The following is a 17,069-nucleotide window of genomic DNA, read 5'->3' on the forward strand; positions in this document are numbered from 1 at the left end:
GACAACCGGCGATCAGATGGTGTACCTCCCCCTGCTAAAGATTCAAGGTTAGAATAGAGATCACATGCCTCTCTTTCCACGGTTCACAAGGTCCCTGCATGACCTTTCTTGCACCATGTCCACTTTCTGACCTCCACTCCCTGCCTCCACTCTGCTCCAGCAGTGAGCTGATCACCTCATTGTTTCTTGAAAAAGACAAGCTTGTCCCTCCCCAACTCAGGCCACTTGCACCAGCTATCCATTCTTCCCAGAGTGCTGTGGCCTCCTGACCTTCCATTGGCTCACTCCATCCTGACCATCAGGTGACAGCTCAGAAGTCACCTCACAGGGCTTCCCTGGTGGCGCAGTGGTTGGGAGTCCGCCTGCCGATGCAGGGGATGCGGGTTCGTGCCCCGGTCCGGGAGGATCCCACATGCTGTGGAGTGGTTGGGCCCGTGAGCCATGGCCGCTGAGCCTGCGTGTCCGGAGCCTGTGCTCCGTAACGGGAGAGGCCACAACGGTGAGAGGCCCGCGTATCGCAAAAAAAAAAAAAAGAAGTCACCTCACAGAGAAACTTTCCTGACCCATCACCATCACATCCTTCTGGGGTTTTGTTTTGTTTTTCCTTTGTAGCACTTAATATAACGTAAGATCGTTTGCTGCATGATCGTTGATTCATTGTCTCTTTCCCCATTTTAAACCGTGAGCGGACTCTGGGAGTGGGGATGTTGGTCTGTCCTGTTGATCTCTGGGTCCCCAGCGCCTAGCACAGAGTAGGCACTCAAGAAACGTAGGTTGGCGCGCAGCAACGAAGACCCAACACAGCCAAAAATAAATAAAAACAAAAAAACAACAAAAAACAGTAGTGTTAAATTCTAGAGTGACTTTCTGAGATGTAGTGACACTTAGTGAGGCTGTATTAAAAAAAAAAAAGAAAGAAACGTAGGTTGGATAGGTGACTCATTCCACGCCGGTATACCCAAGGCTCTCCATCCATCCTCCTGAAAACACGCACCTCTCCATCCTTAGGCTACACCCGTTCCGGGTGTCCCGAGGACGGACAGTTGGCTTGCTTCCCGCCCTTGGCTATCTCAGCAGACCCGTTCCAACGTCAGAACTAAGTGCATTGAATATTTTGACGGCCACTGCCAATTTCCCTCCAAAGACGAGGCTCTCTAAACACGACCTCTTCAAAAAAGAGAACCGCTGTTTATCCCCTTTCGAGGTATGGTGACGGGACTGGAGAGGATGAAGATGCTCATTTTGCAGAGAAGAACACAGAGGCCCGGGGAGATTTTAATCCTAGATCTCTGCCTGCAGATTCTTTGCACCCCACGACTGCCCTCGGCTTGCAAATCCACCACGGCGCACGCTCCGCCATCCAGGACAATCCCGGATCTCAGGCCCCGCCTCCTCGCGGAGCACTGTGCACGGGCCCTCCTCCGTTCTCGCGAGACCTGGGAGGCGAAAAATGGCGCCGACGTGAGCGCGAGCTTGCGGCCACCGAAGGAGTCACCGCAGCCTTAGCTGGAGCTGCCGGAGCCGCGGGAACAAGAAGCCGAACCAGGCCGAGGATGGTGAGCGCGGCGCCGGGGACGCGGACGCGGCGAACCAGCGGGGACTGGCGGGGAGCGGCCCTGTAGGGCACATAGCCTCCGGCCGACCCCGCCCCCACATCCGGGCACTCGCCCGCCGCTGGCTGTCACTCGGGGAGCACCCTACCCCCTACTTCTGGGCCTGGTTTCGACTGGGCTACGCCCACAGGGCTCGAGCACCGCCCCAGATCTTCATACGGCCGGGGCCCCAGCACTTCCAGTTCGCCTGCACAGCTCGAGCCCAGCTGGTAGATATATCTCCGTCCTCGAACAACCCACTCGGCCACTTTTGACCCCTCCAGCATCTTCCTATCCGCGCCCGGTTCAGAGCCCCGCCTTTGCCCCGGCCACTCCCTATGGGCCACGCCCCTGCCTTGTAGGGGACCTCCCACCTTTCCAAGTTAGGGTCAAAGGCATGCTTCTTTTATATAGATGATTCTTAAAAAGGTACCCCCTTCTACATTTGGAACACCTCCAAGCTCCCTCCCAGAGGATGGGGACACAGGAGGCAGGAGCTCTATCCACCCTCACCCCCTGCCACTCCTTAGGATGGGGGCTGACTGGGTGACGTCTCCGGGGCATTTGCTGCTTCAGGATGCCCAGTGGTCTTGGCGGGGTGGAGTTCCCCTGGCTGGCCCAGGCAGACCCTGGGCCCAGAGGGGTTCTCCCCACCTCTTCCTTCCACCAGGAGGAGGAAACCTCGGGTCCCAGCCCGGACATGCCGGGCACTGCAGAGCCCAGCTCCAGTGAGACCGACAAGGAGGTGTCCCCAGTTGTGGCTGCTGTAGCCACTTCCTCTTCCATGGGGGAGGAGCCAGGCTCTGACCAGGCAGCCACACCCCCAGTGTGGGAACGTGGAGGGCTTGGAGGGACCCAGCAGGGTGCCTCCCCAGCCCCAGACAGTGGCCATGCTGGCCCTGGACCCGGCCTTGGCCTGACCAGCACTGTCTCCGGAACCAGTGAGGACCTGCGGCCTCCCAGACGACGCCCACCACCAGGTGACCCGTGATGGGGCCTTCTGGGGGATCACAGGCCTGGAACGATAGAAGTGAAGAATACAGAGTATCTCCAGACTTGGGGCCCATCTAGAGGGAATCACCACTTACTGAGCCCCAGGTGTATGCCAGGCTGTGAGCCAGGCCAACTCAGCCCCAACCCTCTGTTGGGGGAGGCAGAGGGTGAAGGCCCCAGTAAGAGATCATAGGGTAATTGCAACCCCATACATGCCTCTCTGGGGTAGGGCCCTGGACAGCGTGGATGGAGAAGGGATGGTGACACACCCCTCCCCTCGCTTCTCTGCGTCCTGCAGGGAAGCAGATACCCTGCTCCAGCCCTGGCTGCTGCCTCAGTTTCCCCAGCGTTCGAGACCTGGCACAGCATCTGCGTACCCACTGCCCACCCACACAGTCCCTGGAAGGTAGGACCAGGGTAGGTGGTGGGGAGGCAGGTTAGGGCGGGAGGCAGGCAGAGCCGACTGGCCACCCCTCTCCACTCCTCTGTCCTTCATCCCTGCCAGGCAAGCTCTTCCGCTGTTCCGCCCTGAGCTGCACCGAGACTTTCCCCAACATGCAGGAACTGGTGGCACACGGCAAGCTGCACTACAAACCCAATCGCTACTTCAAGTGAGACCCCGTCCACCCCCATGTCTGCTGGCGCTCGGTGACCAGGCAGCTCCCCCCACCACTGATTTGACAGCCACTACCGGGGGTCCAGGCTCTTCTCCCTTCCTAGTCCAGGGGGTTGGGTCGGGGAAGTGGGCATGAACTAGGGCAAGCCTTGCCCTTAACCTGCCCAGAAGAGACACTGGTCGCTAGAGCAAGTTCCAGGGACCCCGAGGGCGGGGCTCGGAAGGGGTTTGGGGGGGGCATTCTTGGCGCGGCTCCGCCCAGCCCTCTACCTCCCAAGAGGAAAAGCGATCCCCTAAGTCACAATTGAGACTTCCTTCCTCATCTTCCCAGGGCTCCGACCTGGAGGGGTCCGGAAGGGTCGCGACCACAGTAGGGGGACGCTTAGGGCAGACTCCTCCCCCGCAGATGGGAGATCTGTTGTTTGGGCCCGGGCTCCCTTACCACCCTCGAGCGGCGGCTCCGCAGGTTACTACGGATAGGCCCCTCCCTTGTCCCGCAGGAGACCCAGCCCAGCCCTGTGCCGCCCCCAGGTGTGAGAACTGCCTCCTGCGCTTCCGCACGCACCGCTCCCTCTTCAAGCACCTGCATGTTTGCGCCGAGCATGCGCAGAGCCCAGCCCCGCCGCCACCCCCTGCCCTCGACAAGGAGCCACCAGCGCCCGAGCGCCCCCCGGAGTCCGACCCTGCGTTGGCGCCTGGGCTACAGTTCCCGCTGCTCGAGCCGTTCACGACCCCTGCCCCTGCCCCCACCGGGCCCTTCCTGCCGTACTTGAACCCCGCGCCTTTTGGCCTAAGCCCACCACGCCCGCGCCCCTTTCTGGCCGCCGCTCCCGGGCCGCCCGCCTCCAGCGCCGCAGTCTGGAAAAAGAGCCAAGGTGAGTGTGGGGGCAGGGACGCCTGAAGGGTGGGCTGGGCTCCCTCTAACTTCTGACCTTGACCCGCCCATTTACCGCAGGTGCCGGCGGCAGCCCGCGAAGACCCCAGGGCGGCTCCGATACGCCCTCAGGTGCGTGCAGGTGATCACCGGGGAGGGTGGAGGGGATTTCTCCCCTGCGGGGCATAGGGGATACTGGGAGGCAGCGGTGCCCACCCCCTTCCCAGGTGGCCAGAAATGTCACCCCCGAAATACAGGATTTTGCCTTAAAAAATTACGGCCCCTGCTCTTTATCTGCGCCGGCGTTTCCGTGTAAAACTCTCACCCGGTTCCCGAGTCCTTCCCCCTACGTTGGTTCAGAGGATGGGAGAGGGTTCAGAGGATAAGTCAAGTTTCGTGCCCCCAAATACATGGGGAAACGCCCGGGACAAACGGATCAGCCGTTCCAGAGACCCGGCGCCTGGGAGCTGAGGGGGAGGCGGGGAGAAAGGTACGACCCGCCCTCGCCCCGGTCCTCGCCCTCGCCCAGGGCCCGGGGCTGACGGGGTCCCGCCTGCCCGCAGGGCACGCGGCCCCGAGCCGCATCGTGTGGGAGCACACGCGCGGCCGCTACTCGTGCATGCAGTGCGCCTTCTCCACGGCCTCGCGGCCCGCCATGACCCTACACCTGGAGGACCACCGCCCCATCGCCCCTGCGGCCCCGGCGCCCGGGCAGCCGCGCCCTGACGCGCCGGCGGGTAAGGCCCGGGAGCGCACGGGTGGGGAGGGCGGGGGCCCTGAGGCGAGGGGCGGGGCTGAGGCTCAGGCGCCCCCTCCTCTGCTCCACCCAGACCCGGCCCCGCTGGCACCCAAGGTGTCGCCGCTGCTGTCAGAGGGGGAGTGTCCGGTTTTCTCGCCGCTCTGAACCATGCCGCGTTGCGGGTGGGCTGTGGGTAGTTTTGTAATTTTAGGGGGGCCTGCGATGGGCGGGGTGGCGGGACAATAAAGGAGGCAGATGAGCCAGCCTGTGCTGTGTCTGGGTCCCATGCCCCTCCAGTGCAGTCCTGGGGCGCTCCCACCTCGGAAGGGGGCAGGCCTCCCCCTCACAGCCCACCTGTGTCCCACCTCCCCTGTCAACCTCAGCGGTGGGACAGCTGTAGATGGTCCTCTTTCCTGTCCCACCACTTCCAGAAACCATATGAGACGGAAGTTTTCCAGTTTTATTTAAAAACTTCCAGGAGTCAGGAGCGCCCGCCCAGCTGGAGCCCCCCAGGTCCTGAGGCCAGCACTGACTCTCAGGGAGGTGACAGGGTGGTGGGGCAGTCCCAGCAGTAGAAGGGAGGTGCCAGGGCCCCCAGGGCTGGGCACTCTGGCAGGCGGGAGCTCAGGCCTCATCGTCATCCTCCTCACTGTCTTCGGCTGCCCCCTTCCCCTCCTCCCCCTGCCCCAGCTCTGAGGAGGAGAGTGGGTCAAGGCCAGCCCTGGAGAGCCTGGGCTTCCTCCCTTCTCACTTCTCCCCCATATAGGTCCTCTTCTTCCTTTCCTTCCTGGGAAGTCAGGCTGGGGGCAGAGTTCAAAATCTGGTCCCACACTGCTGTCACCAGAACCCTGAGGGTCAAGCCTCCAGTGTATGGAAGTCCCACGCATTGCTGGCAGCCACCCCTCAGGCCGGCTTTACTTCCTGCATCTTGCTCCCTTCCAGCCCAAGCTTCAATCCCGTCCCACCCCGTTCTGGAGCACCGGAGGCAACCACCCCCCCGCCCTTCCCCCCAGTCTGAACACCTCTGGAAACGGGGAACTCTTCCGATCGTGCTCCTCCCCTGCCTAGTACCCCCACCGCTCCCCACAGCTCCCTTCAGCTCTCTGCATGAAGATCCTGTTCTCCTAGTAGCCCACAAGGCCCCATCTTGAACCTCTCCACCTCCTCTTCTCAGGACCACACTCAGCATCTCTCTCCTCTTCCTCCTGGGGAACATAGACATCCTGTGAGCAAGAACCCAAGGACCAGGTCCCCAGCCCCACCCCACCCTGTTCATTCCATATCTCCTCCAAGTCATCAGAGTTGTCCTTTATCTGCGCCAGCAAGACATTAGTCACCCCCTGGGTGGAGTCCCCAGGCCTCACACCCCTCACTCACCAGCCTCCCATCTTCCCCTCGCCCCCCTTACCATCCTCCCCCTAGTCCTCCTCAGAATCTTCGTTCCCCAGCATGTTGGCCTCAGTCTCAGAGTTGAGCAGGGTCCCCAGCATCGAAGCCATCCAGGTAGCCAAGCTCGGGTAACGACTCAAAATCCTGCTCCGTTAGCGCAGCTGCTGTGACTCCTCGATGCTGAACAGCTCCAAGTTCTGAAGGCCCTTCAGCTTCTCCTGGGAAGGGCAACAGGGAGATCTGGGCACCCTTTGGACCTGTCCCACCTGGACCCAGGAGCCGGCCTGCCCGCCTGCCTGCCCCACTGCCCTCAGCTTCACAAGGGGCTTTAGGGCTCCAGTGTCCTTGATGGGGTTGCAGCTGAGTCGCAGGTGGCTCAGGCCAGGCCCCCACAGAAGCGGCTGTCACTGAGCACCTGCTGTAGGGCCAGATGGGCCGTCAGGGAACCCTGGGGCTCAGGCCCCCTGTAAGCTCCCCTCCCCCTTCTCAGCCGGAAGCCTTGGAACCACAGCTGGGTGATCCTGGGAAAGACAATCTCTCTGCATCTCAGTTTCTTACTCCTTAAAATGAGTGTCATGAATGCTCATCCTTTGGAGTTCTTGTGAGGATTCAAAAGAGGGATGGGGAGCGAGGGAGGGGGCTTGGGAAATGTTTGCAGGTGGTTGACATCACTCCAACCACCAAGCCTGTGGCCGGCTGCCTGGGACCCTCTCAGGAACCTGGGGAGGAGGTGGGTCCAGGGGCCCAGTTTACAGATAGAGGTGAGGCTAAGAGGGTAAGCTGACTGAGCCCTGACTCTAGCCGGGCCCGGTTCCAAGTCACCGATTCTGCACCACCCCAGAAGCGGGGCAGTTACCACTGATGAGAAAACCCAGGCAGCAAGGCCCAAAGGGCACTCTCTCCTTTTCCTGCACTCACAAGGCCCCTAGACACCCTTGGGAATATGGCTCTAGGCCCATCCCTTCCTGCATCTTCAGGGCTTGGTGTCCCATCTCCAGCGTACCAGGGTCCCCCAGCCCCTGGAGTTTTCCCCATCAAGCCCCTCATTCAGGCACCCCCGAATCTAGGCAGTGCCACTTCGCAGTCTGTCAGGACCTTCCCAGAGAGACCCAGGTATCTTGGTCCAGGTAGGTGCCGCCCCCCGAACCGCGTCACCCACAAAGATGCAACAGCCCCTCCCATGGGTACAGTGGGTCCACAGTCCCCCCTGGGCCCCTCGCTGCCCTCTGGAGCAAGCTGAAATTGCCCTGAGGCCTAGAGAGTTGGCTCACTCTGAAAACTGACCCCTACCTTCACCCCCTCCCAACTCCCATCCAACCTTTGTCTGCTCGCCTGGGAAGTCTTACTGTTCCCACTGTCCCTTCTGGGCTCCTGCAGCCCCTGCCCTCCCTCTGGCCAACCAAGCTGGGAGCCCCACAGAGGGTCCCTCCACCGCACCCCAACTCCAGGATGCCTGAAAGCTGAGTCCTCTTAGGGCCCCGGATCCGCCCAGCAGAGGGCGCCCAAGAGTGTCGGTCTGAAGGGAGAATGAATGAGGGGCCGGCGCGTCCAAGCAGGCACCCACCTTACACAGCCGCCGCAGAGTGGGCAGGTTGGCCTGAGACTGCAGGCTCACGTTGAACAGGCTGAGCCACTCCAGGACCCAGACCTCTTCATCATCCCCAGCCTCCTACTCGGAGGCGGACCAACATCCGGAAATGTGACCCAGCGCGCATGTCTGTCCGTTCAAGGACAGGGATGCACGGGCACAGAGGCTCCAGAATCCCCAAGCTGTGCTCTTAAGAGCAGACACAGGCAGAGTCACTGCCGACTGCTGTCTGTGGCCTTCATGGCAGCGGCGAGTGAAGGGCTCCTGCTGGGATGCAATGCCCAGCCTCCGTCCCTGTCTCCTGTGGATCTTTCTGGAGACTTCAGTACATCTCTGTTACTCTCGCTGTGATCCTTGGACCAGCGGTATGGGCCTCACCTGGGATGCTTCAGAATCTGAGGCCCCACCTCAGACCCGAGACACAACCCACACTTTCTCGGGGTCTCAGGGTGACTTGTGGGCACCAGTGCTCCTCAGCGGCACACTAGAATCCCCCTGAGGGTGTGTAAGAAATCCCCAGGCTCAGGCCACACCCCAGACCAATTAAGTCAAAATCTCCAGGAGCTTCTGTCTTTCTGTGAACTCAAAGGATCCCGGTGGCATAGCTGAACGGAAAATCGGGGCTCTGCACTCTCCCACTGGGTGTTTTCTCCCTTTCTCTATGAGCCCGAGGTCACTGACTTCCTGGGGACCGAGCCCTGCCATCAGGGTCTCCCTTGTCTGGCCTCGCACCCTGCACCCTCACAGCTCTAATCTTGCCTACCACCTTCACCCCCTCTCTGCTGGCCTCCCAGCTGTCCCCATTTTCCTCCTTCTCTTGTCCTCTGGGAGCCTTGGACATTCCCCACCCACCCACCACCAAACGTGCCATCCCACCTGGGCCCTCGGCCCTTGTTACAGTTGCCCCTGTAACAGGGAAGTCCTAAGTCCTGCTCAGAGCTGGAAATCAGGCTACAGGGAAGTGTTGAAATGAGGAAGGCGGACTGAGGCAACAAGAGCCAGCAGGAGGGCCTCACCCGTCAGGCTCGCTCTACTCCTGGGGTCTCACGGCCCGGAACTGGCCGTGCCCCTTTCCCGCTGAGAACTACCACTCGCCTCCTGCAGAGGCCCTGGGAGGAGTTGGCCTTGGCCTGCCTCTGTCGGCAGGAGGTCCTCAGGGCCTGGCATGAGTCCTTCCTGGAGTCCAGAGGTCAGCACACAGCAGGGCATGGGGTGGGAGGGGGGGGCCAGCAGAGTCGAGAAACGAGTGACTGTTGGGTGTCTGCTGAGAAATGCACAAAGCGCAGCGCAGGACAGGAATTCAAGAAGCTCCCAGCAGGACCTGAAGACAGGCTGGGGCTCTCCCCCCTCCTCCCCTTCCTCCTCTGCCCTCCCGCCTGGCCAGTAGACCCCACCCCGTGGGGCCCGTGGAGCAGAAGCTACAGTCACTTCCTGAAGGCAGCAGCCCTGGCTCAGGTCCCAGTCGCCCTGTGGCCCGTCACCCGCCTGCAGCCATGGTGAGTGAGCCCCCAAGCCCTTGGAGAGCCCCCCACTGGCCGGAGGCAAGGGATGCCACGGGTGGAAACTGGAAGGCACATTCCAAGAGCGGGCCGGCAGAGGGGCAAGCAGGTTTTCAGGGTTGTGACCGACACAAACGCCCAGAGGTAGGAGGCAGCCAAGACCCACCTCTGGGACAGCTCAGGCTCCCGAGGGGCCTGTAGCAGAGGCTGAGGCTGCGACTAGAAGGGAGATGGGTGGCACTGCCCAGACGACCCCCCCCCCCGCCATGAATAGCAACCCGGTAACAGGCAGCCAGGGTGAGGGGCAGGGCCTTCCTGGGGGCGACAAAGCGGGTCACGCACACGCTGCCAACCCCCCACCCCAGCAGCGCCCCAAGGCCTGACCTGCTGACCCCGGCTTCTCTGGCCCCCTGGGTCACCTGGGAGCCTTGCCACAACCCACCAGTTAGGGGGGCTTCCACAGAGGCGTCTCAGGCCCCGGCACCTTTCCTTGTTCTCTGGATCAGGGCAGAGTGAGGCACAGGCGGGGGCAAAGTTCCCGAGGTCGTACCCTTCCCCTCCCCGGTCTCCTCGACCCCAGGTAAAGCCAGGCCTGGGAGCTGTGGCAGGGCCACCTCTGGGGTGACCTGTCGGTCAGAGCAGCCCTGGCCTACTTGTGCATCTCCTGTGTCCGTGACCAAGGATGTGGGGCTGGTCAAGACCATACCTGGGACGGACTTCCTGTGCCAGGGCTGGTGCGCGTGCCCACGCTCGGGAGCCTGCCTGCCGGGCCTGGTGGGCATCCCTGACCATCAGTCGGGGTGTCTGGGACTGTGGGGCCCTGCCCTCAGGTTTGCCTCTAGGTCTCTTAGTGTCTCTCCACGTGAGTCTGTGTGAGAACGTGATGGTCAGGCCGCCTATATGCCTGTCTCTGTGTCCTGTACGTTCTTTATTTCAACAAAGAATTACTGAGCATCTCAGCACAGGCCAGGCACTAGGAGGACAGCAATGCACAAGACAAGCTACTGCCCTTGGGGCGCTGACAGTCCACAGGGGCTGGGGAAAGGAGGAGGAGAGAGACCAAAACAAAACAAAAAAATCCCACAAATAGTCAAAACACATTTAAAAAACAAGTATTGGAACCTCCCCGGTGGTCCAGTGGTTAAGACTCTGCACTTCCAATGCAGGGGGCGTGGGTTCAATCCCTGGTCGGAGAACTAATATCCCACATGCCGTGAGGCATGGCCACCGCCGCCCGCCCCCTGCCCAAAAAAAAAAAGTATTAAGTAAAATAAATAGAATGATACAAGGTGTCAGGTACTAACTAAGAGAAACATCAGGCAGGTTGGGGAGGATAGAGAATCCTGGGAAGGGGGAATCCAATCTTCTCTTTTTAATTAGGGTGGTCTGGGAGGAAGTCCTCTCTAATAAGGAATATGGGAGCAGAGACCTGTAAGAGGAGAAGGAGAGCCATGCAGTGGGGAGAGTGTCCCAGGCAGAGGGCAGGAGATGGGAGAAGGGGAGGCCAAGGAGGTGACTGGGTAGGAGAGGTCGAATCTGCCGTTCAGGGCCTTTGTGAGATTTTTTTTTTTTTTTTTTAATTTATTTGGCTGCACTGGGTCTTGGTTGCAGCATGTGGGATCGTTAGTTGTGGCACGCGGGATCTAGTTCCCGGACCAGGGATCGAACCCGGGTCCCCTGCGTTGGGAGTGCGGAGTCTTGGGCGCTGGACCGCCAGGGAAGTTCCTCGTGAGATCTTTAGCTTCTACTGTGGGGAAATGAAGGAACACGGCCAGATTTTGAGCAGAGGTGCACAAACTGACTCTGGGTTAACTGGCCTCCTCCGGCTGTTGTGAGGGGCCTGACCAGGGATGGGGACGCGGGGGCGGGGGGCGGGGGCGGGCAGGAGACCAAGGAGGAGCCTATTAAATGATCCAGGCAACAGGGGATACTGCCTTACCCGGTTGGGCTCCTCTGGGCCAGGACAGTGGTGCAGGCGGTGAGAAGTGGCTGGATTCTGGATGTATTTTGAAATGAGAAAAGAAGGGCCTGGGGGCATGGCGGGGGGCGGGGGGGAGCTCGAGGATGCTCCCCTGACTGAGGGGGCGGGGCGGGCTATGGGAGCAGCAGGCCCCAGGGGCCCCAGGAGCTCGGGTCCAGAGTGGGATGAGGCTGGGTGCGCATCCTGGTCCTGAGTGGCGAGGTCAGAGGGTGTGGTAGTTTAGGAGGGCCTGCGACCCACCGGGAGGCTAGAGACACAAAAACGTGGGAGTCTATGGCCAACAGAGATGGCGGCCAAGGGCAGAAGGTGGGGGAGAGGAGCTAACTGAACAGGAGCCAGGGGAAGGGGGTGCGTGTCCGTGACCATGTCTGCTTGTCCCACGTCCGTCTCTCCACCACCCGCATGTGTCTGAGTCCCTGCCTGACTCCGTGTCCCCTAGGGGAGTCATCAGGACTTTCGGAGCCTTCAAGCAAAGTTCCAGGCCTCTCGGCCCGAGACCGGCAAACTCCCCCAAGTATCTCCAAAGCCCGAGTTCAACAAACTCCTCAAAAAGTTTCCACAGCCTGAGTTAGGCGAGCATCCCAAGAAGCACCCCCAGCCCGAGTCCACTGATCTGCCCAAGAAGCCCTGCAAACTTGAGTTCAGTGAACTCTCCAAGAAGGTCCCACAGCTCAAGGCCACTCCATTCCCCAGGAAGCCCCTGCAGCCTGAGCTCAGCCACGCCCCAAGGCCCCCCACAGGGCCCAAGTTCGGTGCATTCCCCAGGAAGTCCCAGCAGCCTGAGTCCAATGAGGCCACCCTGAAGGCCCCCCAGCCCAAGTTCAGTACCGTTCCCGAGAAGCCCCCGCAGCTTGGGGTCAGTGGTCTCCCTGAGAAGTCCCTGCCGCAGCCCGAGTCCACTGAGGTCCCCCCAATGCCCCCTTCAAAGCCCGAGTCCAGTGAGCCCCAGCCTCACTCCTCACAGCCCAACTTCAGTACAGTCCCCGGAAAGATGCCACAGCCTCCACTGAGTGACCTCCCCGAGAAGCCCCCGCGGCCCGAGTGTGGTGACCTCCCCAGGACGTCCTCGGGGCCCGAGTGCAGCCTGCTCCCCAAGGAGTTTCTGCAGCCCGAGTGGCGGGGGCCGCCCTGCAAGTCCTCCCAGCCCAAGCCCAGATCTCTGCCCAGGAAGCAGGCAGAGTTCTTCGGTGACCTCCCTAGAAAGCCTCCACTCCCTGGCTCCCGTTCAGAGAGCTCACTGCCCACTGCCGTTGCAGGCTCCAGCCCTAGGTTCCCACTCAGCCCAGGGTTTGGAGCCAGGCAGCAGAGATCTGGAGCCCTCACTTGCGGTGGAGGCTCGAGGCTGGGCCTCAAACCTGGCCACCCACCCCGGCGGAGGCCTCTCCCCCCAGTCAGCAGCCTGGGCGCCCCTCCAGCCAAGCCCCCACTGCCCCCAGGCCCCAGGGACGTCCAGAGATTTCGAAGGACCTTGGCAGCAGGCACAGGTGGGTGAGGGCGGCCCAGGCAGAAAGGAGGGTGTGGAGGCTCCCTGGCAGTGCCTGCCTCCCTCCCTCCTGTTCTCATCTCCCCACAGCTCTGCCGAGGAGCTTTTCTGCCGGCTTCCTGGCTCGACAGCCTGAAGACACCCCACAGTGAGTAGGAGTCAGGGGGTACAGGTGTGGGTCACGGGACCGAAAGAGGCCCTCATCTCAGGTATCCCCGCAGGGACCCAGATGAGGCCTACAAGCTGTACGAGGACGTGGAGCCCACAGACGACTCCAGACCCAGCCCCAAGGGCAGAGGTTTGTTGGTGACAGGGCCAGGCCCTCAGCCAGACCAGTCTGCCAAGGCACCTGGGGAACATTTGTCACAAGGGTGTGTTCTGCCATGTTGCTAGCGAGACGCCAAGTGGCAATCCATATCCCTGATGGATTGAAAGCAGCGCCAGGGGAGGAAGCAGAGAGAAGGAGGGGCCTTTCAGAAAGGTCACACCAGCTCCTGGTGGGTGGAACAATGTGAGTAAGGGCAGCCCAGAGGCCAGCAGCCTGACCAGGGTGTGGCCAGGGCAGGGGTGTGGGCCAGGGTGGTGGCAGAAGACATGGAGAGCAGTGGAAGGATCAGGTACAAAGCAGCAAGAGGACTTGGTGGTGCATCACCAGGGACGAGAGCGAGCTCATGACAGGGTTGAGGCCCAAATGTTGAGCCTGCACCTGAGTAAGGGACCCGTGGTGTTGGAGGTGCCTGAGGGATATCCAGGCAGGACTTGGGCCTGAACTCAGAGGCAGGGGCTGGAGACAGGGTGTGGCCGACCCTCCAGGTCTGCAGTCCCAGGCAACTCTCTCTCTGTGCTCTGGGTTTCCAAGGATGCTGCTTCTCTCCCTTCCACACCTCTGCTCCTGGAGAGCAGGATGAAGGCCAAGCAGGCCCAGCTCGCGGATGATGCATTCACCAACCCCATGTGAAAACACCAAGGCTCCCATGCCAGCACTTCACCGAATGTGCACAGCCCACCACCCCCGAGGCAGTGTCCTGCCCATTTTACAGGACTGGAAGCTTGAGGACAAGCTTGAGGCAAGAAGTGACTTGCCCCAGGTCGCACAGCCGATACACAGGAGCCCAGACCCTAGGCTCCCAGGCTGCTTCCCTGCCCTGTCTTTGGAAGGGTCTCCTGCAGGGGAACGTTTCATCAGAGGTGCCTTTGGGATCCCCAGCTACCACTCCCACCTCACCAGCCCACCCTCCAAAGTCTGCTGCCTATACAGCTGTTACTCCTTCCCCAGCCCCTTCTGCTTCTCCTGGGCTTTCCCCAGGGGCTGCTTGCAACACCCCTGTTAGCACAGAGCTTCCTGACAGGGCCCCTCCTGCTTCCGCTCCAGTTAAGCTCTGTGGCTTGGGTCTGGGGGGCCTCTCTTGGGGATGTGGACGTGGGGAGGGAGCACCTCTGGCCATCCACTTCCAGCAGCTCCGCAGGCATGGCCCACCGCTTCCCCTTCCCCAACCCCAAGTAGACGAGGCACTTTCCTCCCTCTGCTCACCGTCCCAGCCACTGGACAACCGCCAGTCATTCTTCAAGGTTCTGAGCCGATACCACATGCTTCCCCAGATCTCCCCGCTTCTCGAGTGGGGCTCAGTGATTGTCCCAAAGGCAGCTCTGCCCTTCTCAAGTCTGTCCCCAGTTGGAAGGACTCTGGGCTCCCCCCTCCCACTCTCTGCCTCACTCAGAGCAGTGGCGGCTCCACTAGAGGCTCCCTGCACAGCTGGGGGCTCCTCTGGAGGGGCCGGGCCCAGCTCTTTCTCAGGAGCTGAGGGTAGCGTGCTCAGGATCACACTGCCAGAAAGCTGGGGACACAGGGCACCAGGGTCTGCCCCGCACTGCCGTGCCCAGGGCTGCACTCTCTGGCTGCGGCAGGTCTGTAGGGGCCCTGGGGTGAAGTCAAGGCTGCTCCCAGCCGGGTGACCATCTCCGGCCTGGGCAGCCTCTGGGTGGCACTGTTACCCGAGCACCACCCAGCTGAGGCTGGAGGCAAACTCAGTGTCTGAAGGGGTGGAAGGGCCCCATGCAGATGCCCCTCGGGCAGCTTGATGGAAGGGTCTGCTGGCCTAGAAATGTCCAGAGCAGCACTTCAAGTCATTCAGAGAGGACTGCAAAAAGCTAGGGGCTTCAGGTTCTGGATCCTTCACTCCCTTTGTGTTCACAAGGCTCTCACTGTAAGCCACACCCTTGGCCAACAGGGCTCATACCTGGAAAGCTGGTCATTTGCGGGGTAGTCAGTCCTCACCTGGGAGACCCCTCACAGTCCAGTCTCATCATCAGCCAGGCCAGGCAAGAGTCCCAGCCCAACAGCCCCTTCTTAGAGGGAGACTTCTTTGCTTCCAGGAAATACTTTTCTTCGCCTTACTTTTTGACCCAAATCTCATCACAATTCCCAGAACCCCACCTGCTCTACAAGGCAGGCGTGAAATGGCCTCAAAAGCCTACAGAGAAATCCTGCCTCTACCATTTAACAGCTGGGTGACCTGGGGCAGGCTGTGTTACCTCTCTGAACCCTTAGGTCCTCCTCGGCAAGCAACTTGGGATGACAGTCAAGACAGCTGAAATGAGTGGTAACGTTTCTGCCACGCCTATCCTGCGACAGGAGTTAAGAAAATGAAAGGCAATCCACTAGAACTCACAACTCATGAGAAAGGCCTGGGCAGCGGGGTGGGGAGGGGACCAAGGTCCTGAGAACTGACAAGGGAAAGAGCAGGCCGCCAGATTCAGAGGCCGAACCAATGGTCCCTGCCCTAACTCAGCATTCTGACTGTCCCAGATGAAGTGCTGTCTACCCAGCAACCCCCCAGGAGGCCACCAGAAGACCAAGAGCCCAGGTACCAGAGGGCAAAGGGAGTGGGACAGGGTGGGGCTGAGCTCTGGGAGGACGGTAAAAGGGGGTCCCTGAGAAGCACGTCTTGCTCATGAGCACCCAACTCCCCGGGGGCTCAGGAAGGAGAAGGGCCCCCAGCCACAGCAGTTGCCGCCCACGGACCTGAAGTCTCTGAAGCAGATCCGGAAGGCAGAGAAAGCTGAGCGGGAGTTCCGGAAGAAGTTCAAGGTGTGAACCCCAAGCAAAGCAAGAGTCCTGGGAGGGCTGTGCTCAGCCCCAGTTGACCAAAGCCCCACAAATTCCATCCTCAGAAAGAAGCCAGGCAGGGGTCCTCGGGGTGGCAGCATGACCAAAAGCTCTGATGTCTTCCTCCCCAGTTTGAGGGGGAGATTGTGATTCAGACAAGGATGATGATTGACCCCAACGCCAAGACCCGTCGCGGGGGTGGCAAGCACCTGGCGCTTCGGCGTGGGGAGATCCTGGAGGTGATAGAGTTCACCAGCAAGGAGGAGATGCTGTGCCGGGACACCAAGGGCAAGTGTGAGTGAGCCCAGCAGGGGCAGCCCTGGGAAGACGCGAAACACCAGGGAGGGTGGAGAACTCACCCACCCCCGCTCTCTCCTTGCAGATGGCTATGTACCCAGAACAGCTCTACTGCCCCTGTGAGTGCTGGCCCTGATGGGGTGGGGGATTTAGGGGGGAGGGATGAGGTGACCCTTACTGACCTTAACTGCGCTCTCAACCAGGGAAACAGAGGTGTATGACGACGTCGGTTCCTGGGGTATGTATGGGGATGCTCCGGGTGGACTGGAAGGGACTACAGTGTCTTGGGAGGGGGTAAGGTCCCATCCCACTCCACCAGGGGCTGCTGGCTACCTGCTTATGGGGCAAGGGTCACTGGAAGTCACCCCTCCTCGGCAGATCCTCTGGATAACCAACCATTCCCCGGGGGACGATAAGGCCTACAGGGGTGGGGACCCAGGACAACCCACCAATCCAGCCACCTCTTAACCGAAGGAGCCCTGGATCCCAGTTTGGCCGTCACAGAACTGCCCAGGCTCCTGTCTGACCACGGACACAGACCACATAAAGCCCCTCTTTTAAAGCAATTCCTGCTTCTTGTCTTGTCTCTCCCTCCTGATGGGCACCACACAGTGGAGCCATGATCAGACACCTGGGGGAATCTGTGGGGTCACCCCCCTTCTCCAAGGTCACACCCCTCAAGGATATAGGCCAGAAAGGAGAAAAGTAGGGCAGGAGAAGGTAGCAAGGGAGCTGGCACCTTGCTAGACTTAGAGGTGGGAGTCCCCGTGATGGTACCCCGTGTCAGCCGCCAGCCAGAGTGAAGACCCTCCACATCCAACGTGACAAGCAGCAGCTGCAGCTTCTCACAGGCTACACAGCCCAAGTGGACTTACGTATGAGATCACATCTTGGGGGGAATGTGACCCAGTT

At 60.8% G+C, this 17,069-nt stretch overlaps 2 protein-coding genes across 5 annotated transcripts; both read left to right on the forward strand.

The window, feature by feature from the left end:
- The first annotated feature begins 1,088 nt into the window (after nt 1-1,088).
- Nucleotides 1,089-5,081, forward strand: ZNF414 (zinc finger protein 414). 2 transcript variants are annotated; one of them, XM_027085305.1, is made up of 9 exons: nt 1,089-1,204; nt 1,300-1,556; nt 2,263-2,572; nt 2,884-2,991; nt 3,091-3,196; nt 3,733-4,076; nt 4,157-4,207; nt 4,639-4,812; nt 4,906-5,081. In XM_027085305.1, the coding sequence occupies exons 2-9, from the start codon at nt 1,554-1,556 to the stop codon at nt 4,977-4,979; spliced, it is 1,170 nt and encodes a 389-aa protein (XP_026941106.1). In that variant the 5' UTR covers nt 1,089-1,204; nt 1,300-1,553; the 3' UTR covers nt 4,980-5,081. The 2 variants fall into 2 exon arrangements, with proteins under 2 accessions (XP_026941106.1, XP_026941105.1); XM_027085304.1 differs by having other exon boundaries at nt 1,300-2,572; nt 4,906-5,080.
- A 3,375-nt stretch (nt 5,082-8,456) lies between these two features.
- On the forward strand, nt 8,457-16,723 carry PRAM1 (PML-RARA regulated adaptor molecule 1). Of its 3 annotated transcripts, none has more exons than XM_027085301.1 (10): nt 8,457-9,287; nt 11,711-12,755; nt 12,845-12,902; nt 12,964-13,052; nt 15,561-15,618; nt 15,734-15,842; nt 15,992-16,154; nt 16,243-16,276; nt 16,361-16,395; nt 16,533-16,723. In XM_027085301.1, the coding sequence occupies exons 1-10, from the start codon at nt 9,285-9,287 to the stop codon at nt 16,571-16,573; spliced, it is 1,635 nt and encodes a 544-aa protein (XP_026941102.1). In that variant the 5' UTR covers nt 8,457-9,284; the 3' UTR covers nt 16,574-16,723. The 3 variants fall into 3 exon arrangements, with proteins under 3 accessions (XP_026941102.1, XP_026941104.1, XP_026941103.1); XM_027085303.1 differs by having other exon boundaries at nt 8,458-9,287; nt 12,976-13,052; XM_027085302.1 differs by having other exon boundaries at nt 8,459-9,287; nt 16,536-16,723.
- The last annotated feature ends 346 nt before the right edge of the window (nt 16,724-17,069 follow it).

The sequence above is a fragment of the Aethalodelphis obliquidens genome, unplaced genomic scaffold (genome assembly GCF_003676395.1).
Source record: "Aethalodelphis obliquidens isolate GAN/ISIS:26980383/991018 unplaced genomic scaffold, ASM367639v1 scaffold53, whole genome shotgun sequence".
In the NCBI taxonomy this organism is placed as follows: Eukaryota; Metazoa; Chordata; class Mammalia; order Artiodactyla; family Delphinidae; genus Aethalodelphis; species Aethalodelphis obliquidens.

Excerpts from the sequence above, each read along its gene's own strand:
- ZNF414 (XM_027085304.1), top strand. The coding sequence starts at position 2,170 with ATGCCCAGTGGTCTTGGCGGGGTGGAGTTCCCCTGGCTGGCCCAGGCA. Across the intron at positions 2,573-2,883 it reads CAGACGACGCCCACCACCAG|GGAAGCAGATACCCTGCTCC; the intron begins GTGACCCGTGAT and ends TGCGTCCTGCAG. Across the intron at positions 2,992-3,090 it reads ACCCACACAGTCCCTGGAAG|GCAAGCTCTTCCGCTGTTCC; the intron begins GTAGGACCAGGG and ends CATCCCTGCCAG.
- PRAM1 (XM_027085301.1), top strand. Across the intron at positions 13,053-15,560 it reads ACCCAGCCCCAAGGGCAGAG|ATGAAGTGCTGTCTACCCAG; the intron begins GTTTGTTGGTGA and ends TGACTGTCCCAG. Across the intron at positions 16,277-16,360 it reads AGAACAGCTCTACTGCCCCT|GGAAACAGAGGTGTATGACG; the intron begins GTGAGTGCTGGC and ends GCTCTCAACCAG.